Source organism: Panthera onca, chromosome E1 (assembly GCF_046562875.1).
Source record: "Panthera onca isolate mPanOnc1 chromosome E1, mPanOnc1 haplotype 2, whole genome shotgun sequence".
Taxonomy (NCBI): Eukaryota; Metazoa; Chordata; class Mammalia; order Carnivora; family Felidae; genus Panthera; species Panthera onca.
In genome coordinates this window covers 2,279,520-2,304,985 of record NC_138352.1, presented here as the reverse complement: position 1 = coordinate 2,304,985, position 25,466 = coordinate 2,279,520, and the positions used below count along the sequence as shown (strand labels likewise).

The 25,466-nt window shown below is 40.8% G+C and overlaps 1 protein-coding gene across 2 annotated transcripts; it reads left to right on the top strand.

Annotated features, from left to right (window-relative positions):
* Nucleotides 1–1,733: 1,733 nt before the first annotated feature.
* Nucleotides 1,734–25,466, top strand: NOL11 (nucleolar protein 11). 2 transcript variants are annotated; one of them, XM_060645638.3, is made up of 18 exons: nt 1,734–1,935; nt 3,676–3,789; nt 3,919–3,975; nt 7,031–7,179; nt 8,557–8,614; nt 8,920–9,064; nt 11,263–11,451; nt 13,128–13,204; nt 15,794–15,917; nt 16,509–16,597; nt 17,161–17,229; nt 17,961–18,145; nt 18,298–18,423; nt 18,639–18,806; nt 19,240–19,318; nt 20,202–20,294; nt 24,784–24,891; nt 25,057–25,466. In XM_060645638.3, the coding sequence occupies exons 1-18, from the start codon at nt 1,795–1,797 to the stop codon at nt 25,171–25,173; spliced, it is 2,088 nt and encodes a 695-aa protein (XP_060501621.2). In that variant the 5' UTR covers nt 1,734–1,794; the 3' UTR covers nt 25,174–25,466. The 2 variants fall into 2 exon arrangements, with proteins under 2 accessions (XP_060501621.2, XP_060501620.2); XM_060645637.3 differs by having other exon boundaries at nt 18,579–18,806.

The window sequence follows — 25,466 nt, the reverse complement described above, 5'->3', positions numbered from 1 at the left end:
AATCCGTAGAAACAAAAGCTATTTGTGATCCTCAATAATTTTTAAGAATTTGAAGGAATCCTGGGGCACCTGGCTGGCTCAGTCCATGGAACATGTGACTCTTGATCTTGGGGTTGTGAGTTTGAGCCCCATGGTGAGTATAGAGATTACCTAAAATAAAAAAAAATAAAAAAAATAAAGAATGTAAAGGAATCTTGAAATCACAAAGTTTGAGAAACCCTGTATTTATCTAATTTTTTAAAGTAATCTCTACACCCAATGTGGGGCTCAAACTCACAACCCTGAGATCCAGAGCTGCATGTGCCTCTCACTGAGCTATCCAGCTATCCCTCTTCCAACTGAGTGAGCCAGGTATCCCAAGAACCCCTGTTTTAAGTCTTCAAGCTGAAGGAAAAGGGAAAGCACAAATTCAAAATTATGAGTAAGCTTTCACTATTTATTCATTAGTCGCACAAATATTTATGGGACAGGCATTATGCCAGATACTAGTGAAAAATCCAGAGTTCCTTCAAAGAAATAAAACATAATGGGTCAGATATCTGAGTAGGCTTTCCCAGTACTGGATGGCACATGTTACAATAACATCGGTGCACTGAATCATTTAATCCAGTCCCAGAGAATCAGGGTAGGCTTCCTGGAGAAGGAGGAAACGTCTAGGCTGGAACCAAACCATGGGCAGTATGCACCAGACAACGTTCAGTGGAGAGGCCGATTAACTGTCCTGGGAGGAAAAGGAAGGTTTCACAGAGGCCAAGATGGGTCGAATCTCATAGTACTTCTTTTCCAACTAACAAAGGGGCCACAAATTCATAGTCAAATTCCTTGGCAACTTTGAAAAATTAAAGGCCTGTTAGCCTTATTAAGAGTTTACAGTATTTGATTCCTTTACAGTAGTTAAATATCCTCTTGTCTCCAGTGTTGTAATGTTGTAGCCATGAAGTATCTCCACACATATGGCGATCCATGTGGATGCTTGATTTAAATGTTGCCCTGATGTAACACCTGATATAGGTTTTTTAGTAATTGCCCATTTAGATGGTTTCTCCCTAAGAACATGAACTATTTATCGCTACTATTTTTTTTTACATTACTAGTTAAATCAATCATGTTGACATTAGAAATCTCTCCCAGAAATGATGTAAATAAAAATTGCCCAAGAGGACCTTGGCCTTCACCTTCTATCAGACAAGTTCTTATTAGCTAGACAGGGCTCAGAAAACAGAAGGCGACTGAGACAGAGGCAGGTGGGTTAGGCATCTCACTTAGGGACAGCAGTTTATCAAGAGTTTATTTAAAGAGGTAAATTTCTCTAGCGCACTGTTCCTTGAGGCCTTGGTAAAGAATTCCCAGAGTTCACGTAAAGTAAAAACAAAACAAAACAAAACAAAACAAAACAAAAACAAACCCACAACCAAAACAAGAATGAGCTTATTTCTGTTTGGTCACCTGCCACGCCCACCCTTCAGACTCTCAAAACCTTAGCAGAAGGCGCTGCACTTTGGGCAGCTGTACGCAACGTAAGCTTTCCCCAGCCTGCCCATCCCCGTCACACAGAGTACATCCGGGACGCTGACGGGGCGGGGCTGGGAGGCGGAGTCTAGAAGGAAAGTCCAGGCTCCGCCCACCCGGCGGCGCCCACAGCCCTGCATGCCCGCCACGCCCGGCAGAGGTCGCAGGCTCAGCAAACAGGTTTGTTATTTGGCGAGCGCCTGTCCAGTTGCGATCCTAGTTCTCGCGATAGAAAGCGCAAAGCCTGCCGGGAGGGATGCGCGGCCGTCGGTAGGTTTGCCCAAAATGGCAGCCCTGGAGGAGGAATTCACGTTGTCTACGGTACCCTTGGGTGCCGGGCCTAACGGACTCCTAGGTGTGGAGCAGAGCGACAAAACAGACCAGTTTCTAGTGACGCACGGTGGCAGGACCGTCATCCTCTATAAGGTGAGGGCGATGTGATCGGAGAGCCCCCGCTGAGGTCTTGCCCCTTTCTGTTCACTGAGCTAGAGCCGCAGGTTTCTCACGGCTTCAGAAAGAGATCGCCGAGCAGCTTGTTGGAGAGCTGGCTTGGCCCCTCCGGGACGCTGAGTGAGGTCTAGAATAGGATTCGGCTGTTTTCCTGGAGAGAGAGGCATATTTCGGAGTCGCAAGTGGCGGAGCGTCTAAGTGCACGTGGGCTAGACTCAGAAACGAAAAGAAAACCTGTGCTTTCGCTTCGCATCTGTCCGACAGGGCCTTAACATCCCCTCCTGGGATTTCTTGTCACCCCAGCTGCCCGCAGAAGGTTGAACAGAGATTGGGCGGGAGAGCATGATTGGCAGCATGGGAACAGTGTTTGTGTCCCTACCCTTCTTCCCTCTCTTTGGGGAAAAGAGACGTGTGGATTGTTTTATTGTTTGTTTGGTTGTTTGTGTCCTTGGTAGCTTGATGGAATTTTGATTCCGAGTGAGCTGTCTCTTGCCAACTCCCATGTTGTAAATCCTGGAGTTGAGTCCTGGACAGGCTCTATACGTCCCACCCCCTTTTCATCCTCGCTCTTGGCTCACCACACGTTCTACGTTGTGCTTTTAGTGGTCTCATAGAAAGTAACTGTTTCATTTGGGCTGCTGAACATAGTTTCACGTGTCTTTAAGAAGCTAGCTGTCTGCTTGGAAGTTTGGGGAACAGGTTCCCAACATTCCTTTTTTTTTTTTTTTAGTTTAGTTTTATTTATTTTAAGAGAGAGAGAGAGAGAACAAGCGGGTGAGGGGCAGAGAGAGAGGGAGACAGAATCCCAAGGAGGCTGCCTGCTGTCCAGCACAGAGCCGAATATTGGGTTCGAACTCACGAACCATGACATCACAACCTGACCCAAAATCAAGAGTCAGAAGCTTAACTGACTGAGCCACCCAGGTGCCCCTTGACTCCTCTGATGACACTGTTGGTTTTTACCTTGGCTGTCTAGTGGACTTAAAATTTTGTAGTTCCTGCATAGGAATACAGTGGCTGATTGGAACTGACATGATCGGGACTGTCCCTACTCAGTTTCCCATGCCTCTGTTCAAAGGCACAGTGGAATCCATTTTTTAAATGTACTGTTCACTAAATAGTGTTGTTTATTTACATTTTCATTTTAGGAACTTAGTCATATTTTCATTTAAATTACTTTTTGAAAAATTTTTATGTTTTTTAATTGTAGTAAAATACACATAAAATTTATCTCAGGGTGCCTGGGTGGCTCAGTTGGTTAAGCGTCTGACTCTTGATCTCACTCAGCTCAGGTCTTGATCTCTGGGTTGTGAGTTCATACCCCACGTTGGGCTCCATGCTGGGCATGGAGCCTACTTAAAAAAAAAAAAACTTAGATCTTAACCATTTTTTGATCATACAGCTTAGGGTATTTAGTACATTACGTTGTTGTGCAGTCATCACCCCCCTCCACCTCCCAAACTCTTTTCATCTTACAAAACTGAAACTCCACCATTAAACAATAAATCTCTATTCTCCCAGCCCCTGAAAACCACCTTTCTACTTTCTGTCTTAAGTGGAATCATACACTGTCTTTTGTGACTACTTACTTTTTTAATTTAGGAAGTTTGTCAAATGCTATTATGTTAATGATTTCTTCCTTTGTCTTGATTGTAACTTTAATTGCTTATAATATCTGAAATTGACCTTTTGAATATTGTATGTTAATTTTACTAGGTTTCTGATCAGAAACCCTTGGGGAGCTGGTCAGTGAAACAAGGCCAAATTATAACGTGTCCAGCTGTGTGCAACTTTCAAACTGGAGAGTTTATTGTTGTACATGACAATAAGGTGAGTTTTAAAACTATTTATATAATAATATATACAGCACAAGTGTTGATTTATTAACTGTGTACATGAAAACTGTTATGTGTAAATGAAAACTGGAATGCTTTCTTAGCTTGTATGTTTTGATTTAAGGTTTTGAGAATATGGAATACTGAAGATGTAAACCTGGATAAAGTATTTAAAGCTACAGTAAGTCTGAATTTTCTGACTTTTTAAAAAAAATGTTTATTTGTTTGTTTTTAAAGTTTATGTATTTATTTTGAGAGAGAAAGAGAGAGAGCACAAGCAGATGAGGGGGAGAGAGAAGGAAAGAGAGGATCCCAAGCAGGCTGCACACCATCAGTGCAGAGCCCGATGTGAGTCTCGAACTCCCTGTGAGATCGTGACGGGAGCAGAGATCAACAGTTGGACACCCAACTGACGGGGCCACCTAGATGCCCCAAATGTTCATTTACTTTTGAGAGGGAGGGAGGGGCAGAGAGAGGAGGACAGAGGATAGGAAGTGGGCTCTGCGCTGACAGCAGCAAGCCCGATGTGGGGCTTGAACTCAAGCCGCCAGATCAGATCTGAGCTGAAGTCAGACACTCAACCCGCTGAGCCACCCAGGTGTCCCGGAATTTTCTAACGTTTTTAATGTAGTAGATCATTTCTCTTCATGCATCTGTGAAAGTGAGCATAAAGGTTACATTAGCTTTCGTTCTAGTTATCTTATAGTGTATCTTGGTAACACATCTTAGTTCATGAGTTAATGTTAGAAAATATAAACTTTTTTATTCCATGAGATTAAGAATTTAAATAATTCCTGGGGCACCTGGGTGGCTCAGCCGGTTAAGTGTCCCACCTTCAGCTCAGGTCATGATCTCATGATTCGTGAGTTTAAGCCCCGTGTCGGGCTCTGTGCTGTCCAGCTCAGAGCTCAGAGCCTGGAGCCTGCTTCGGATTGATTCTGTGTCTCCCTCTCTCTCTGCCTCTCCACTGCTCGCTTGCTCTCTTTCTCTCTCTCTCAAGAATAAATAATTAAAAAAAATTTTTTTAAATTCTTGAATAAGTTTACAGTTAATTTCCACGAGTTCAGGTGTTTATGGTATGTCTCTTGTGAGAACTTACCATGCCCTTTCTTAAAATAAGTAGAACACGTCCTGCTACTTTGATGCAATGTGTGTGTGTGTGTGTGTGTGTGTATACACACATGTATTGTTTTTTCAATGTTTATTTTTGAGAGAGAGAGAGAGAGAGTGGGGAAGGGACAGAGAGAGAGGGAGACACAGAATCCAAAGCAGACACCAGGCTCTGAGCTGTCAGCACAGAGCCCCACATGGGGCTTGAACCCACGAACTGTGAGACCATGACCTGAGCTGAAGTTGGACACTCAACTGACCGAGCCACCCACGCGCCTATATATATATATATATATATATGTATATATATATATACACGCATATATATATATATGTGTATATATACACATATATATTTATATACATAGAGAGAATCCCAAGCAGGCTCCACTATCAGCGCAGAGCCCGATGCAGGGCTTGAACTCACGAACTGTGAGATCATGACCTGAGCTGAAATCAAGAGCTGGGCGCTTAACTGACTGAGCCACCCAGGCGTCCCTGCATTATGTATTTTTAAGAGTGGCTCAGAATGCAGTAAAAAATAACCATGAGGAACTGTGCATTTTCTAGTGACGACCTAAAGTATGTTAATTAACTTTTTCTTACAAATTGAGAGTCTCAAATTAGGGTAACCTTGAAAGTTCCTTCCAGTTCTTTCTATCTATCTATCTATCTATTTATTTATTTATTTATTTTTACTTTTTACTTTTTATTTATGTTAGTGGAGAGCGCTAGTGGGGACAGGGCAGAGAGAGAGTCCCAAGCAGGCTTCACACCGTTGCAGAGCCCAACACAGGGCTCAGTCTCATGAACCATGAGATCATGACCTGAGCCGAAATCAAGAGTTGGACACTTAACTGACTGAGCCAACCCAGGCACTCCAAAGTTCCTTCCGGTTCTAGATGTCTAACTCTAAGGGTGCCTGGGTGGCTCAATCGACTGAGCTTCCCATGATCTCACGGTGATGGGATCCAGTCCAGCATCGTGCTCCGTGCTGCGTGTGGAGCCTGCTTAAGATTCTCTCAGTCCCTCTCCCCCTTTCTCTGCCCCCCTCCCCCCACTCTGCATGTGCTGTGAATAAATAAAGATGTCTAATTCTAAGTATAATTGGCAAATTTTAAACATTTTTGAAATTTATTATTTTTGAGAGAGAGACTGAATGTGAGTGGAGGAGGTGCAGAGAGAGGGAGACACAGCATCTGAAGCAGGCTCCAGGCTCTGAGCTGTCAGCACAGAGCCCGACGAGGGGCTTGAACTCACGGAACTGTGAGATCAGGACCTGGGCCAAAGTTGGAGGAGTAACCAACTGAGCCACTTAGGAGCCCCTAATTGGCAAATTGTAGACGTGGCTTATAATGGAGCTGGTTCAGATATAATCGCATTTATCACCTGGAACCTTGAAACTTCTGGCTAGCTAACTATGTTGTCTCTCGGCCCCCGTCTTTTCATTTACCCTGCGGTAACATGATCTTGATTTTTACAGTGGGGTTAACTTATTTTCTTGGGTTTACAGGCTGTAGTTGTAATTATGGCATCAGTCTTTGTCTTGCACCACAACTGCTTAAATCTAATTAGTGGCTTTATTTATACCTCTTCCACCTTCAGTTTTTGGAAAGCTAGGTTGTACCTAACCTCCAGTACTCACAATGAAAGGATAAACCAAAAATGCGTAGAAATGCAAAAAAATACTTAAGGGGGAGAGCAGGGGACCGAGTACACAGAATAGGAGTAAAAGGCTTCTGTGTGGGGGTGCCTGGGTGGTTCAGTCAGTTGAGCATCCCACTCTTGATTTCCACGCAGGTCATGATTTTGCAGTTCGTGAGATCGCGCCCCGAGTCAGGCTCTATGCTGACAGTGTGGAGCCTGCTTGGGATGCTCTCTCTCTCCCTCCCTCTCTGCCCTTAAACCTCTTGCTTGCACTCTAAATAAATAAGTAAATAAATAAACTTTATAAAGAAAAGGCTTCTATGTATATTTATGTTGTACATTTGACTTTGGAACCATACAAAGCTGAATCAAAATGAAAACAAATCAGTTCTTAAAAATAAGCTTTCTATAAACGTCCTTATTTTATTAGGTGGCAATTGTTTTAGAATTAAAATTAATGCATTCTTATGTTTTTCAAGTTGTCAGCTGAGATCTATAGGATACATTCAATACAAGGGACAGAACCCTTAGTGCTATTCAAGGAAGGTGCTGTTCGTGGTTTAGAGGCCTTGCTTGCAGAGCCCCAGCAGAAAATTGAAACTGTTCTCTCTGATGATGAAGTGATTAAGTAAGTTCCAATACTTGTAAGTGAATTTTTACCAAAATAGTAGACTCTGCATGTTTTTTAACATTCTTTGCCTTGGTTATAAACATAACAAACCTTAATTAAAAACCATGTATGTGCTGTTGGCCAAATTAGCATCCTCCAGAAGCCTTGAGAGTGTTAGGCGATTGAGGAAACTGCAGGGACATACGAATCCTGTTCTAATGACAGAGAACTGGATAGTCAATTATTTGAAGATGAAGTGGGTAACTCCAGGAGACCAAAATCTCTATTTTCTGTCCTATTGCCCTGACTGCCAAGATTGGAACCCTTACCCCTGAGCAAAAGTAGTTTGTTGTTAGTAAAATCATGATAGTGCTTTGAGCCCTCTGCTGTCCCACATTCTGGAATAAAACTGGAAAAATGACTCACTCAAATGATAGAAGGAAATCCCCTCCAGTCCCCATTATTTTATCACATTTCCTGTTTAGTGAACTTGCTCCCTGTCCAGGTCTACTTGATGCAAGCTAAGTTCCTGAAAGTCAAGGTGCAGGCTTGTACTGAGTGAACAGTGTGGACAGTGACCATGTGTATCTTGGACCGCCCTGTTGAATGCTCCTAATGTGTGGAGGAAAGTGGAGGAAATCCCTCGGAAAAGGGATGTAGGTGGAGGACCTGGGTTCTAATGGCCACTTTGCCAGAGTCTGGCTGTGTGTGGCCTTGCCTAGAAGCCCGTCACCACCCCCCCCCCCCCCAACCCCCGGCCCACTGTCCTGCGGCTCGAGGAAGGCACATGAGCGCCTCATGTTTTCCTCAGAGCACGGGTCCCAAAAGTGACTGGAAAGGGAGAGGAGGTGAGTCAGATAAGGTTAATAACACTGCACAATGTCCCACAGCCACCCCTTTGGAGCTTTACAATTCACATTGTCTTTCTTTTTTTTTTTGTTAAATTTTTTTTTAACGTTTATTTATTTTTGAGACAGAGAGAGACAGAGCATGAACGGGGGAGGGGGAGAGAGAGAGGGAGACACAGAATCAGAAGCAGGCTCCAGGGTCTGAGCCATCAGCCCAGAGCCTGATGCGGGGCTCGGACTCACGGACCTCGAGATCGTGACCTGAGTTGAAGTCGGACGCTTAACCGACTGAGCCACCCAGGCGCCCCTCATATTGTCTTTCAAAGCTCCGGGAAGTTCAGGAACTTGCATTTAATCCAGAGATGCATTTGACAGAGAAATGCCTACTGATTCCCTGTCGTATATGTATCCTGAAACACCGAATCAAATGTTCTCTGATGTCTCTCTGGCTCTAAAAAATATTGAAGATAAGGTATCCTCTTAAATTTAGTTTGATCGGTTTCTCTCAGCTGGTGATTTGATGTTTTATAATTGTTCTGTTTTTTAGGTGGACAAAGGTTTTCATGGTATTTAGGCATCCTGTCTTAATCTTTATTACTGAAAAAGTAAGTGATCGCTCTGATTCCTGGCCTGTTTTGCGACATTTCAAATTCACCTGTATTATTTTTAAAACTAAAATCGGGCATTAGTATTTCTCTCAGATGTGTGTGTGTGTGTGTGTGTGTGTGTGTGTATTTTTAAATGCTAAAAAACCTATTAGTTACAAGGAAATACATTTTAGAATACGTTTAAATGGATAAGAGGTTTTTAAGCACTCGTTGAAGTAATTGGAGTGACAGTTGGCTTTAACATTTAGGTACAGTTGGTTGAAATGGAAATATTTTTAAATAAACCCTTTTTTTGTGTGCAGCATGGAAATCACTTTACTTACATACAAACATTTAGCTCTCGCACCTTAAGCAAATACACACTCTTCCATGGACAAGAAGAAAAATCCGTCATACAGAATTTTACTGCATCTGTGGATCGGAAATTCATCTCTCTGATGTCATTAAGTAAGTATTTTTCTTTGAACTTTCAGAGATAGTAAATAAAGGGATATCACAGGATGGTGGTTTTTTGGAGTTTGAGTCTTAGGTTTTTGCAGTTGTCTATTGTAACACTTCCCTTCACGTGCTTCCTTACAAGCATTTATGCCCTCACTTTTTGCACTTTGTCATGTCTGGTCACGCATTAAGTCAGTATTTGTCGGCAGGTACCTTTTATTTTTTATTTATTTCTTTATTTATTATTTTAATTTTTTTAATGTTTATTCATTTCTGAGAGAGAGACAGAGCATGAGCAGGGGAGGGGCAGAGAGAGAGGGAGACACAGAATCTGAAGCAGGCTCCAGGCTCTGAGCTGTCAGCACAGAGCCCGACGCGGGGCTTGTACTCATGAACCATGATTTCGTGACCTGAGCCGAAGTCGGAAGCTTAACCGACCGAGCCACCCAGGCGCCCCATCGGCAGGTACCTTTTATATCTTAAAATTTATCATAAGCAATAAATGTAATATCAATAAAGAAGGAAAAATCACTATCGTGATAAGGTCAGGTTGTTTGATATTGTAAATAGTGGCCCATAAATTAAGAGGGTTTTTTTTGTTTTGTTTTTTTAATATTTATTTTTGGGAGAGTGCAGGCAGGGGAGGGGCAGAGAGAGGGGGACAGGATCCAAAGCAGGCTCTGCACTGACAGACTGACCGCAGCGAGCCTGATGCGGGGCCCGAACCCACGAACCGCGAGATCATGACCTGAGCTGAAGCCAGACGCTCAGCAGACTGAGCCACTCAGGCGCCCCTAAGGTTGGTACTGAGTGGCTCCGGTAGTCCTCTTGTTTAGCCTTAAGGTATAGTTTGCCCTTCTTTGAACAGTGGTGGAGGCAGATGGGTTAAAGGAGACTAACAAAGCATTCGTGGCCTCTGCCAGCCAGCATTTTATAGATTTGTTAATGCCTTGGAGTTTAGCTGTATGTAATGGTCTAAAGTATAATCCAATCTCATGTGACTAGGAGAAAGAAGAGTGCCTGTGTGGGATTCTCATCCTCCTGCTCTTTATGGCTCCTCTTGAAGTTGTTTTGAGAAAAGGGAGAAAGAAACAAAAGCAGCATTTTCATATTATCACAATTAAAAACCTGTGAAGTTTTTTAATGTGCAAATGTTTGCAATGGCTATTAAGAAAAAGATTCCTATCTAGAAGATCTTTGGAATGCACTTAATGCCTTTGCTCAAGAAGGACTGGTTTTCTTATGGTTTCACTTATATACTTACTGGTTTTGTTCTGTTTTGTTTTTTAAGTAGGCTCCATGCCCAACATGAGGCTTGTACTCACAACCCTGAGACTAGGAGTTGCATGCTTGGGCACCTGGGTGGCTCAATTGGCTAAGTGTCTGATGCTAGCTCGGGTCATGATCTCCTAGTTTGTGACTTTGAGTCTCACTTTGGGTTTTCTGCTATCAGCACAGAGCCCGCTTTGGATCCTTTGTCCCCCTCTCTCTGCTCCTCCCTGGATGTGCTCTCTTTCTCTCTCTCTCAAACATTAAAAAAAAAAAAAAAAAAAAAAAAGTTGCATGCTCTACTGACTGAGCCAGCTAGGCACCCCAGATATACTTACGATTAAATGAAAGCTTGTGGGTTAATGAATGAACATAGAAATAAGGGAATCTGAACCAAAGAGCCCTAAAACCTTTGTGTTATTCAGCTAGAACCACGTGAAATTGCCCAACTTCAATTGACATACCAAAAACGGCAACTTCATACAGTTTTCAGGGTGATGGAGTAACAAAAAATGTCATGTGCAGACCCGAATGCTAATTAATCTTGAATGTGAGATACATCCTTTTGGTGACTAGATTGTCTGTATTCCTGACAGTTCCTTCTCATATTTTAAGTTCGTACTAGTATCTACAGTTTGTAATTCTTACCTGTTGTGACGATGTTTTTTTTTTTTTTTTTGAGAGCAAGTGAGCCGGGGAAGGGCAGGGGGGAGAGAGAAAGAATCGTAAGCAGGCTCCACACCCAGCTCAATTTTAGGTTTGTAGTGCAGTGCGTTCTTTAAGGGAAAGCAAAGAGCAATGTGATTGTTAACTTTATTTTTCTGATTATATCTTCTATCAAATTGGTCCAACTTACAAATAACCTGGTACCTTTAGCTCTAAAAGATCTAGAACTGTCCTTTAACTGATAATGAGCAACAAATGCTTGTTCCCAACAGGCTCTGATGGGTGTGTATATGAAACCTTGATACCAATACATCCGAGGGACCCAGACGAAAATCAGAGGGTAGTCAGATCGCTATTGCTCAAGACTGTGGTGGCCGGTAATGCCCGAAGTGGTGTTGCACTCACCGTCCTGGATCAGGATCACGTAGCAGTCCTAGGACCGCCGCTGCCAGCTTCCAAGGGTGACTGGATGTGATCAATTAAGAAGTCCTTTGGGTTTTTCCTTCAACGTGTGCCTCTTTTTCTTCTTTTTCTTTTGTATTTATTACCACCCATTCGTTTTCTTTATCATCGTACTCAAATTATTTTTGTAGCTTCCTAACTCTTCTTGAATAGGTCTTTGATTTTATCTTAACATTAGTTAATCTTTTTTTTTTTCCCCCCAGGTTATTTATTTATTTATTTTTTTTGTCATCTCTATGCCCCACGTGGGGCTGAAACTCAGCGACCCCGAGATTAAGGGTCACATACTTTCCTGAGACAGCCAGATGCCCCATCTTTTTAAAAAACATTTCCTTATATCATGACCTTGCTTGTGACTAATGTCTTAAAGAAATAAAAACTGCAAATATCTGTACCAGCCCGTGGGCGTTTGATCATTGGTAAGCCTTACAGTAGAGAATTGAATTCATAGCCTGGTGGCATTTCAGCAGAATGGAAGTCCACACGACCTGGATGTCTTGAAATTCAGGGTCTACTAGAATGCTTTTCCATCTGTGACTTCAGAGCATGATTCTCATTTGCACCTCCCCTAGCCCCCAAACACCCCTCCACACAACACAGACTTGTAGTCTATCACGAAGAACATACTTGTTCCTGACCAGTGCCCGATTGGGATCTCTTAGGCAACGCTATAAAACTCAAGAGTCTTTTGTTTGGTGTTCAGGTGTCTTACAGTCTAGGCCCCACCCATCTTTTCCGGTCTCTTTTCCCAGTTGCAGAGCAAAAACCCTTTGATTTATTCAGTCCAGGCTTCCTATTGACTGTACGCGTCATCTGCTTGCACTCTCATCTGCCTGTGCTCGTCTGTGGTTCTTTGTTTCTCCTGCTTATTGAGATAGGAGCTACTAGACACAGCGTAGCTGTCCTGGGCCAGGCATTTGACTTGTGTTATCCCTTTGCGCTATTTAATCTTCCAACAAGGCCAGGAGAGAAGGTAGTTACTAATAGCACTCCTGTTTTACAGACCAGGAGACAAGTGTTAGAGGATTCAGTAGAGCGGGGGTTCGGCCCAAGCAGATTGCCTCTTCGGTCACGGACCTTACTTTTCTCAAGTCCTGGCGCCCCGCCACTTTACCGCCCTGTGCTGTTCTCTCCCCCACCGTCCTCCCTCTTTCTGGTTCTGCTCTACCCCCCGAAACCTGGTAACCACCGTTAGAGCTTCCGTCGTCTCTTTCCAGAGGGTTTTTATACGTATGCAGGCAAATACTACTGCTTATTTTTTTTCCTCTTCTTTTCCCATGAATGGTAGCATACCGTACACGCTGTTGTGTACCTTATTTACTCACTTACCTGAGAGATCAAAGAGCCCTTTCCATATTGACATTTGTCATTATTATTACTGTTAGTATTGTTAGCTTTCTTTTATTAGAACAGTTTAAGGTTCACAGCAAAATTGAGGGAAAGATACATAGATCTCCCATATGCCCCCTGCCCTCGCACATGTCCACTTGTCATGAGGCCTCATTTCCTTGAATTTCTGTGGTACTCACTATCTTTGTGACTCATTTTTATACTGCATGAGGCAAGACTTGTGTGTTTAACTGTGACTCTCCCCAGTCTCCCCACTTCCCCCTGCCCTCAGCATCACATATTTACATGTGGCACGACGTCTGAATTTGTATGTCTTATTTTACAGAATGCCTTTCCATATGGAACACAAAATTTCAAACACTACAGACTTCCAGAGAGTTACCACAGGGGACCAGCGGTCAAGTAAGTTTTTGTCCTTGACTCTTTTTTCAAATTTAGTACTTTTGTGCATGATAAATACACTGTAAAGGAAGAGACTTCCGATCTAAATAATTTGGCAGTTTTTGTTTTGAGAGAAAGTGCGTGTGAGCCCACGTGAGCCGGGGGCAGAGGGAGAGTGAGAGAGAGAATCTTAAGCAGGCTCCATGTTGAGCGTGGAGATCAGTCCCAAGACCCTGGATTCATGACTCGAGCTGATTCATGGTTCAACTGACTGAACCACCCAGGCGTCCCTATTTGGCAATTTTCGATTAAAATGAGAAATGTTTTTTTTATCTGCAAGAGTATACTTGTTTGGTTATTTGAATTTTCTTTTATGTTTGTTACTTTCAAAACACTAAATTTGGGGTAATTTTAGACCAAGGGAGAATAATTAGTAAATAAAACAACTTTTGTTTTTAGCTGCTCTTTGGTTTGACCTTTTTACTTCTGTATTGTTTTTTGTATTTTGTTTTTATTTTTTAAGTATTTTCTGTATCCGGTGTGGGGCTTGAACTCACGGCTTTGAGACCAAGCAGGAGTCACATGCTCTACCGACTCAGCCAACCAGGCACCCCTGCCTTTGTATTTTGAACCATGTGCCAGGGCTGTTACTTTTCTAACAAATTAGTCTTTTAGATATATGTTAAACATTCTCGTGGAGTTACACAAGAATTATTAAAGAATTAAAATTTTAGACCAACCAAACTGTAAACTGAGGCCGGGGGTCCTTGTCTATTTTGTTACCCGTTTTATCTTCAGTGTCTAGGAGAGGTGCTCAGTAAATATTGGTGGTTTAGTGAATGCGAATAAATGCAAATAAAGGTAATACAGCTTTACTGATAATTGTAATTAGAGGATAAAGAGACTAAATTTCTCAGCACACAATATAATTCTAATTTATAGGGGTGCCTGGGTGGTTTAGTTGGGCATCTGACTTTGGCCCAGGTCATGATCTCACGGTTCATGAATTCATCAGGCTTGCTGCTCTCAGCGTGGAGCCTGTTTCACATCTTCTGTTCCCCTCTCTTTGCTCCTCCCCTTTTCATACCCCCTCTCTCTCTCTCACAAAAATGAATGAACATTTAAAAAAATTGTAATTTATACTTACAACAGAGCTAACCATTCACAATTCTGCTCTAACATATGATTTCCATGTTTCTTTAAGCTTTTTGTTCATATATCTTATTTATACTATTTTAATAATTGGAATCCTAAGATAGAAACAATGTTAAATTCTGCTTTTTTCTTTTTTTTTTTTTTTAATTTTAATTTTATTTTACAATTTACATGCAAATTTGCGTATAGTGCAACAACGATTTCAGGAGTAGATTCCTTAGTGCCCCTTACCCATTTAGCCCATCCTCCTTCCCAGAACCCCTCCATTAACCCTCAGTTTGTTCTCCATATTTATGAGTCTTTTCTGTTTTGTCTCCCTCCCTGTTTTTATATTATTTTTGTTTCCCTTCCCCTATGTTCATCTGTTTTGTCTCTTAAAGTCCTCATATGAGTGAAGTCATAGGAGATTTCTTTCTCTAATTTTGCTTAGCATAATACCCTCTAGTTCTGTCCACATAGTTGCAAATGGCAAGATTTCATTCTTTTTGATTGCTGAGTAATACTCCCATTGTATATATTTGCGAATAAAATGCAAATAAAGGTAATACAGCTTTACTGATAATTGTAATTAGAGGATAAAGAGACTAAATTTTTGTATATATACTCCCATTGTATATATACACCACATCTTCTTTGCCCATTCATCCATCGATGGACATTTGGGCTCTTTCCATACTTTGGCTGTTGTCAATAGCGCTGCTATAAACATTGGGGTGCATGTGTCCCTTCAAAATAGCACACCTGTATCCCTTGGATAAATACCTAGTAGCGCAATTGCTGGGTCGTAGGGTAGTTCTATTTTTAGTTTTTTGAGGAACCTCCATACTGTTTTCCAGAGTGGCTGCACCAGCTTGCATTCCCGTCTGCTTTTTTCATCTAGCACATCATTAACTGAGTGCCCTGTTAAGTAGCCTTTGTAATCATCACATTAATAGCTTTAGAATAGTGGCAATACTATTTTTAAATAATTATTTTAAATGCATACAGTGATCAGATTTTTAAGAGTTGAGAGTATCCTTTAAATTATGCTTCATTCAGGGGCGCCTGGGTGGCTCAGTCGGTTAAGTGCCCAACTTTGGCTCAGGTCATGATCTCATGGTTCATGAGCTCAAGCCCCACATCAGGCTCTGCGCTGACAGTTCAGAGCCTGGTGTCTGCTTCAGATCCCGTGTCTCCCTCTCTCTCTGCCCCTTCCCTGTTTGTGCTTGTCTCTCTCTTTCTCTCTCAAAAATAAATAAACATTAAATTGTGGTTCATTCAGACGTGGGTAGAAATAAGAGCTGTGTAAGCCTACCCAGTTAATAAGTTGTACATGTGAGGTTATTCTGGAAAGTTGTTTAACTTTATCCTGTTGTTTTTTGTTATGTTAAGATTACTTAACACTAAGTTATTGTTATAAATGTGATTCAGATCTTAGAAAAAAATTGCTTACATTTTCTGTAACATTTTTTGTAGCTCTGGTATTTTGGGGAAAATTTATTTATGCTACATGGAAAATTTCTTACTGTGATTCCATACAAGTGTGAAGTATCTTCATTAGCAGGTGCTCTTGGAAAACTCAAGCATAGTCAAGATCCAGGTAGGAGGCCACCCCTTTTTTTAAAGTAACCTCTGTGCCTAATGTGGGGCTCGAACTCATGACCCCAAGATCAAGAGTCGCATGCTGTACCAACTGAGCCAGCCAGGCACCCCAGGAACTTCTGTTTTTTTCTTATTAATGTAAACCATTTTATTAACTTCCAGTGTGATGTATATTTCTACAGCCATCAGTTTACAGAGCCTGTTTTTGATGTTGAAATTTGCCACTGTTCATTGAAATTTCCTTGACCCAGGTATCTACCTTGGGAACAGTCTATACTGCAGGTACTGGTGTAGGCTGAAGAGCTACACTGTTTTGAACACCAGTGTTCTGACTTTAGGGCATTGGAAGAGTCCCCCAGGCAAAATCACTAATTGCTTTATCCTCTCGTGTTTCCCAGTGATCTCATCTGTTGGCTTAATGTTGCTGGGCACATACCCTTTTACTGTATTGTGACTTACTGATGTGGGGTTATCAGTAGAATTCAATGGTCTTTAAAGCATCTCTTGAATTGTGCATGAATGGTTGTCGTTTGGCTAAACACCAATAGGTCAAAAATTTTCAGAAATTGTATGCTTTGTGTTTTCTTAGGCACTCACACTGTGCCTCATTTTGTAAACTGGGAAACATCTCGAGGATATGGATTTGGATCCCAGAACTCAGAGCAGTCGAAGAGAATTGTAAGTTTGGTAGTTGAAATAGAAATGTTAGTGCAGGGTGGGTAGAGATTACTTAAAGATAAGATCTTAAAAAAAGAAAAAAAAAGTTCTCCAAAAATGTTAGTGCAAATATTTTAAAGAGAGGAAAAAAAAAAGGTGGGATTATTTTAATAATTCACATCTGTACAACTCTTATGGCTTTGATCTTCATGACGGCAATTTGAATCGTGAACCCAGTGACCTGACAGCCTTTATCCAAAATGTCAGGTGTAGTTTAGTAGTTAATTTTTATGGGCATGTGTGTGTGTCTAAGACACAGGTGTGAAAATGGACAGTTTGCAATTAGTAATAATACCTTGTTGAGTATAGCGAGTTTTGTGTGTGTGTTACAAAAACCTTAAAGGTATTTAAATTACTCTAAATAAACCCACTCTTCACTATAACGAAGCTATAATATTTTGAAAAGCTTGTGATGAGAGCATTAAGGGTGCAATTCTAGTGTCTTTAGGACATTTTATATTCTTCTAAATATATGTTGGATCTTTTGCATGTTTTGAGATCCTAATCAATTTACTTAATTCCAGTTAAGGAGAAGGAAAATTGAAGTGAATGTACCGCCTCCAGCATTCGAACAACTTTTATCAACAATAAAGGTAAATAAAATATTAGAAATATGAAAAATCGAGGCACCTGGGTGACTCAGTCAGTTAAGCGTCTGACTTTGGCTCAGGTCATGATCTCACCATTTGTGAGTTCGAGCCCCGCGTTCGGGTTCTGTGCTGACAGCTCAGAGCCTGGAGCCTGTTTCAGATTCTCTGTTTCCCTGTCTCTCTCTGTCCCTCCCCTGCTTGCGCTCTCTTTGTCTCTCTCTCTCTCTCTCTCTCTCTCTCTCTCTCTCTCTGTCTCTCTCTCAAAAATAAACATTAAAATAATTAAAAAAAAAAAAAAAAGATAATATGAAAAATCAACCGAAGCAGTAAAAGAAATCCCATCTGCTTTCCATTCTAATTTTTCTGATCACTGTTTAATATCTGCAGCTAACATATGTATAGTGTCTTCAGGTTGTCAGAGCTACCTAATACTTTGGCTTATTTGACTCTTACCGACCATTTTGTGAGAGGGAGGTGGCCTCATCAGGATCTCTTTCACCTTTGCGTTGAATATACTTGTCACTTTGCCTCTTAAAGAATTTGATCTCTAAACCCTGGAATTAATTTCTGTTTTGGTTTGGTCTTTGTGTAGCATATCGTATCAACTCCCAGTTTCACAGGAATGCATGAATGTTGTTAAGTGATTTGAGAAAATGTTGAGCTAGGAACTTTTGACTTCGGAGTGACGTTTGTTTCCTGTACTAGACTGAAGTCTGTTACTTCCACCCTTTCAGAAAGATTCAGAAAAAGACATTGAAGTAGAACTATGTAAATTTTTGGCTGTGAAGCGGACACCTGACTTTCATACTGTTGTTGGGGACATAGTATTAGAACTTCTGGGACGACATACAACAGAGCCATCATTTTACCCCCGGAACTCTCTGATGCAACTTATCCAGACACACGTGCTTTCTTACAGGTAAGTGTTTCTGTGTACCACGCTTTGTGTCTGTAACTCTTCTGACCTTGTTTTTTACAGTTCTAGTATTCATACTCTGAAAAAGCTTATACGTTATTTGCAGTTGAGATCTTTCTTGCTATACAAAAGTGGTTCATGGTGTTTTGTCTCAGCTTGTGCCCCGGCCTGATGGAGGCGGCCTTGGAAAAGACAGATGTGCAGATGTTACAGCTGTGTCTACAGCAGTTCCCCGACATTCCTGAATCGATCACCTGCGCTTGCTTAAAAATTTTCTTGAGGTAAGTTAGAAGCTGATGGTCCTTTTGCTCCACTGCATCTTTACTCTCTTACAGTCCTTGATTTCTAAAACGTCTGATGCTTACAGAATGAACATTTTTCTAGTAAGTTCATGCAGCGATAAGAATTAATTTCTCACTTTCAATTAACATGATAGCATTAGTGATGACAGTCTTCAAGAAACAGAAATCAATATGGAATCAGTTTCTGACTGTAGTGATCCTGTGCAAGAGAAAATGGACGAGCAAACGGAAATTCTTCAAAACGGTTTCAATGCTGACGAACAAAACTGTGACAGCTGTGATCGGAAGTTAAACCAAAAGCCTCAGGACGCAGCCGAGGAGACCACCTCGTGCCCTGTGGTACCGAAGAGAGCGGCACTGCTGTATCCTTTGAAACCCTCTCCCCCGTATTGTCTCTTTCCACAGATACAGGCGAGTGCCAGGCAGTAACCCGGGAATAAGTAGATCATTTCAGGTGCTTTTGTTTTCTTCAGTTTTTTTCAGTTTCTGCCTGAATGTGGAATACATTCAGTGCTAGATTCAAATAACTTACTTAAACCTGTTTTAAGAAGGCGTATGAAAGCAGAAGCTCTATCAATTCTAAAAACTAGTCTTCTGAATAAATACCAGTTAGATGAGTGAAGTATTCGAGGTGACCTGTCGTGATGAGGAGAAAGTTCAGTGATCGAGCTCTTTCAGAAAAGTGAAACTTTCATATAAATTTAGAAAAGATCTCACTGAGGCAGGGCGTTACTCATAATTCCGGTAGAAAAGCCTTCATTTGTTGAAACAAGGTTTTCCTTTAGTCCTGAGTAGAAATGCAATTCTTCATTCAGCTTATAGCGAAATGTTTCTTCTGCCGCACTTGAAAGACATCCCAGCACAGCATGTCACTGTAAGTGTTTGTGGACATCCTATGGAATTTTATATTCTATACGTTTCACTGCTCAACTGACCGACTTCAGGGCATTTGAAAGGTGATCAGTGAAGGTTCCTTCATGTGAATAAGAGGTTTCCCAGCCCCCACGATAAAAAACTGTGCCCAGGAGACGAGTGATTTTTGGTGGGCAGATCTTGGCATGCTTGGTGCCAAGCCTGAAGGCCAAGTTGATCCATCTGCATTAAAAACAGGTGCCTGGCCGGCTCGCTCTCAGTGGAGCATATGACACTTGATCTTGGAGTTGTGAGTTTGAGCCCCATGTTGGGCGTAGAGCTTACTTTTAAAGAAACAAATATTTAAAAAAAAAAAAAAAGTAGAAACTAAAAAGAATTGCCCAGAGATGGATTCTCTCTTTTCTGCTTATTGTTTACAAACAGGATAAGCTTCCCAGCTACCCCTCCCCAACCAGATGAACTCCCCATTGATAGCAAAGACTGTGTTTTATTCTTTTTTATATCCCCAGATGTCTAGCATATTTGTCTGCTGTATAATTAAATTCAGTAGCTTCTTAAAATTCTTCAGTCTCGGGGCGCCTGGGTGGCTCAGTCGGTTGGGCGACCGACTTCGGCTCAGGTCATGATCTCACAGTCCGTGAGTTCGAGCCCCACATCGGGCTCTGTGCTGACAGCTCGGACCCTGGAGCCTGTTTCAGATTCTGTGTCTCCCTCTCTCTCTGACCCTCCCCTGTTCATGCTCTGTCTCTCTATGTCTCAAAAATAAATAAACGTCAAATAAAAAAAAATTTAAAAAAAAAAAAATTCTTCAGTCTCTTTGTTAGCTTTATAGAGAGAAAATTTTTCTATCGAAGTGATAAATTGTCCTTTTTCTTCCTACGCAGCTATTTCTCCAGTATTTGTATTTCCTTTATCTGAAGTGTAGTGAAAATGCTACTATGACTCTTCCTGGACTGCACCCTCCAACCTTGAACCAAGTAAGATCATCTTTTTTAAAAGTTTTTTTTAACTTTTTAGTTTTAATTCCAGTAGAGCTAACATACAGTATTATATCAATTGCACGTGCACAGTATAGCGATTGAACAGTTCTAGGCATTACTGAGTGCTCATCGTAATTAGTGAACTCTCATTATTTCCCCTTCACCTATTTCCCCCATTCTCCCCACCCACCTCCACTCTAGTAACCAGCAGTCTGTACTCTACAGGAAGAGTCTGTTTTTTTGGTTTGTCTCTTTTTTTCTTTGTTCACTTGTTTTGTAAATTCCATATATGAGTGAAATCATGTGGTATTTGTCTTTCTCTGACTGATTGCACTTGGCAGAATACACTCCAGCTCCATCCATGTTATTGCAAATAGCAACTTTCCAGGTATTTTTTTTTTAATGTGTATTTATTTATGAATGGGGCAGCAGCAGCAAGTGGGGTAGAGGTGGGGAGAGAGAGAGAGAGAGAGAGAGAGAGAGAGAGAGAGAGAGAGAGAGAATATCCCAAGCCGGCTCCACACTGTCAGCACAGAGCCGGATGCAGGGCTTGATCTCACAAGCCGTGACATCATGACCTGAGCTGAGATCAAGAGTCACATAGTCAACCGACTGAGCCACCGAGGTGCCCCTTGATTTCATTTGTTTTCAATGCTGAGTGATATTCCATTACACACACACACACACACACACACACACACACACACCTTCCCCACATCTTCTTTATCCGTTTATATATCGATGGACACTTGTACTGCTTTTATAATTTGGCTATTGTAAATAATGCCAGAGTAAACATAGGGGTGAGATCATCTTTTTAACTTGTTAACTTGATCTGGTGCTAGGAAAAGTCTGTAAGAACAAAATAATGTTATATATAATAGTGTCAGAACTTGGAATTCGGTAACTGATTTCTCTTTGTCTCCTGGTCCATATGAATTTCCTCTCTCACCCTGTATACAAACCACTGGAGTGAGAGGTGGGGAGGATCTCTCAATTTGGGGTCAAAATTCTGTGCTAAAGAACTTAAATACATCTTAAATTCTTGCTATTGTGACCCTTTTCAAGAATTTCCTTATCTCTCTGGGAGATGGTGTAAGTGTCCAAATCTCTTTAGGAATAAGAGAATTAAGGTTAATGGAAAAAAATGTTTTCAGAGAATCTCTTTAAATACAGTATTTATTTGAGAAGCAGTTTAAAACATTAAAAAGTTTATTGTTGCCAGTAACGCATGGCTGGCTCAGTCCGTAGAGTATTCAACTCTCAATCTTAGAGTTGCGAGTTTGAGCCCCATGTTGGGTATAGAAATTCCTTAAAAAAAAAAAAAAAAAGTATTGTGGTTTAAGAATATGTTATCCTAATTAAGCAGTTTAAACACTTAATTTGACTACTTTCATTTAAAAAAAATTTGTTTTTAATGTTTATTTATGTCTGAGACAGAGCATGAGTGACAGAGCATGAGTGGCAGAGGGGCAGAGAGAGAGGGAGACACAGAATCTGAAGCAGGCTCCAGGCTCCAAGCTGTCAGCATAGAGCCCGACTCGGGACTTGAACTCACAAACCATGAGATCATGACCTGAGCCGAAGTCGGTCGCTCAACCGACTGAGCCACCCAGGCACTCCTGCTTTCGTTTTTTTTTTTAGTAAAATTTTGTTAAGTAATTTTTATTTTCTTTTAATTTTTTAAAATGTTTTTATTTATCTTTGAGAGAGAGAAAAACTGAACGCAAGTGGGGAAGGGGCAGAGAGAGAGGGAGACCCAGAATCCGAAACAGGCTCCAGGCTCCGAGCTGTCAGCACAGAGCCCCACATAGGACTCAAACCCATGAACCGTGAGATCATGACCTGAGCCAAAGTGGGATGTTTAACCACCTGAGCCTCCCAGGTGCCCCTAAGAAGTTAATTTTTGGAGTCAAAAATTCCAACATTATCAGAGGTTGCTTCTCCACTCCCCTTGTCCGTCTTAGGGATAACCAATATTAAGAGTTTCTTTTGGGGCACCTGTATGGCTCAGGTGGTGGAGCGTGCATTTCTCATTCTCAGGGTTGTGAGTTCGAGCTCCGTGTTGGGCGAAGAGATTAAGTTAACTTAAAAAAGTCTCTTTTATGTCTGGGAATTTTCTTTCTATACCCTAACTTAATCTTCCTCTTGTTTTTCTAACAGAAATTAGGTCATAGTATGCATGCTATTTGCAATTTGCTTTTTTATTCAGCCCTGAGTTTTAGACATTTTCTGGACCAAACATCTGCCTCATTTCTCTTCTTTTTTTTTTTTTTTTTTTTTTTAAATTTAATTAAAAATTTTCTTAAGTAATCTCTACACCCAGCATGAGACTTAAACTCAGACTCCGATATCAAGAATTACATACTGTGCTGACTGAGCCAGCCAGGCGCTCCCTGCCTCATTCTTTTTAATCGCTGCATACTATTTCATTTTATGGAGAATCTTAATTTATGTCAGTCCCCTGTTGATTTGCACTAAGTTGTTTACAGTTTTTTTATTATTAAAAAACTTCAGCAAACCTTCAGCGAACATCTTTACACACTTTTTTTTTTAATTTTTTTAAATGTTTATTTATTTATTTTGAGAGAGAGAGAGATTGTGAGCAAGCATAGGAGAGACAGAGAGATTGAGTCCCAAACAGGCTCCACTGTGACGCTGAAACTCACAAACCATAAGATCATGACCTGAGCCAAAATCAAGAGTCGGCTGCTTAACTGGTTGACCCACCCAGGCACTCCCCCCCCCCCCACACTTTCTTTTTCTTAAGTAATTTCTGTATCCAATCTGGGGCTCAAACTCAAAACCCTAAGATCAAGAGTCACATGCCCTACTGGCTGAGCCAGCCAGGTGCCCCTACACAGATGTTCTAGTATGATTATAAGGGAACACCTGTGGAGTAAATTCCCAGGAGTTGAAATTACTGGATAAAGGGTACATGCATTTTTTTTTTAGGTGTTTGTTTGTTTTAAATAATTTCTCCCCCTCCCCTTTTTTTTCCGTATTAAGTAATCTCTACACCTGGCATTGAACTCACAACTCGGAGGTCAAGAGTCCTATGCTCTAATGACTGAGCCACCCAGATGCCCTGCATTTTTAGTTTTCAAAATGCCAGTACCTTTCTGAAGGGTTGTGACCATCTTTTCTTGTCTATTTACATTTCCTTTCGTGAACTGCCAGGTTGGGTTCTCTGTCCAGTTTTCTTTTTTTTTTTTTTTTTTTTAATTTTTTTTTTTTAACGTTTATTTATTTTTGAGACAGAGAGAGACAGAGCATGAACGGGGGAGGGTCAGAGAGAGAGGGAGACACAGAATCGGAAGCAGGCTCCAGGCTCTGAGCCATCAGCCCAGAGCCCGACGCGGGGCTCAAACTCACGGACCGTGAGATCGTGACCTGAGCTGAAGTCGGACGCTTAACTGACTGAGCCACCCAGGCGCCCCAATGTCCAGTTTTCAATTGCATTTTCTGTCTTTTTCATTTTGGCTTATAAAGAATTCTTTGTGTATTAGGAAATTGTCTTTTTCTATGGAGTGTATTATAAGTACTTTCTTCCTATCACTTGTCCTTTTACTTTTTTCAGTGTAATTTTTGCGATAGATAAGTTTCTGATCTTATTTTAAAGTTTTAATTTTTAAAATTATTAAGCTTTTCCTTTTTGGCTTCGTTATGGCTAGGTCATGCTTGAGGCCCTTTCAACTCAGAGAATATAAAAATAGCCACCCTTTCTTAGTACATTCATGGTTTCCTTTTCTGTGTTTAATTCCTTGATTCACATAAAAAAATTTATTTTGGTGTAAGGAGTTTCATAGGGATGAACCTTCCCTTTTCCACCCAAATGGTGGATGAGTTTCCTTAATGCTTTTTCATGACAAGTGATATTGCATGTTAACTACAGCCCATCTGAAGGTGTCAAACTATGTAGAATACTTTAATAAATGTATAGCGATTGTATTTTAGTTCATGGTAGTTCATCTCTGATATACCACACCCTATTCTTGGGGCATAGTGTATATTTCAGAGTAGGAGATGAGTGGGTTGTTTTTTGTAACTGTCAGTAGTTTTTTTTAAGATTGTATTTTTAAGTAGTCTCTATACCCAACGTGGGGCTCGAACCCACAACCCTGAGGTCGAGTCCCCATGCTCCACCGACCAGACCAGGCCAGCCAGGGGCCCTGATTACAAAAAAAATTTTTAATAAAAACCATGTTCTAACTCTCCCTTGGATTAAATGTCACTCTGGCTTTCTTTTTACAGATTAATGCTGTGAAAAAGATTGAGTTATGCTTGTAAAATAACAAGTGTAAAGCAAGGAAGACCATTTTTATATTGTTTAGAAATTCTTCCATTTCTAAACTTAAATGCTTAGATTTTTGTAAACAAGACTAACTTTTCTTATAACTATTTGATATAATTCTGGACTTTCTAAAATGAATTCACCTAAAATTAAATTTAAAATCTTAACTTTCCTTTTCCCGTTTATCCTCAGATTATGGATTGGATATGCCTCCTTCTGGATGCTAACTTTACCGTTGTGGTAATGATACCAGAAGCAAAAAGACTACTGTTAAGTCTTTATAAGTTTGTGAAATCCCAGGTGTGTGATTATTTGATATATGCTGAATTCCTTTTGTACCCGAGTATCACTTACATTATAATTTATTCTTAACATTTTTGTCTTGGCATAGTTATAAGTAATCGTGGAGGATTTGTTTGTGTGTGGAAGTTACGGTACAAGTTACTCTGAAACTTTTTTCTTTAGATATGCATTTGTTCCGAGCTCAACAAGATTGAAGTAAGTTTTCGTGAGCTGCAGAAACTAAATCAAGAAAAGAATAATAGGGAATTATATTCAATCGAAGTACTGGAACTCTTCTGATGCTACCGATTCTCCTTCATAGATGTTTTATGAAGCTCTTTTATGTGAATTCTTCCTGCTCTTCCAGGCAAGAGATGTGTTTTGTTTGTAACTGTCTCCGTGACCAGAGAAATGAGTCCTCTAGTACCTGGACCATCACTGTTGCATTCTTCTGGGTTGGAACGTAGGTTTCATGTGAACCTATTTTAGTTTATGGACGTTGGTGGGGAGAGGTTCTGAAACTTTTTTTAAATATGTAACTGAGCTGATTTTAAGTAAACTTATTTGTGTATTGATAAAAATCTAATTTCTTA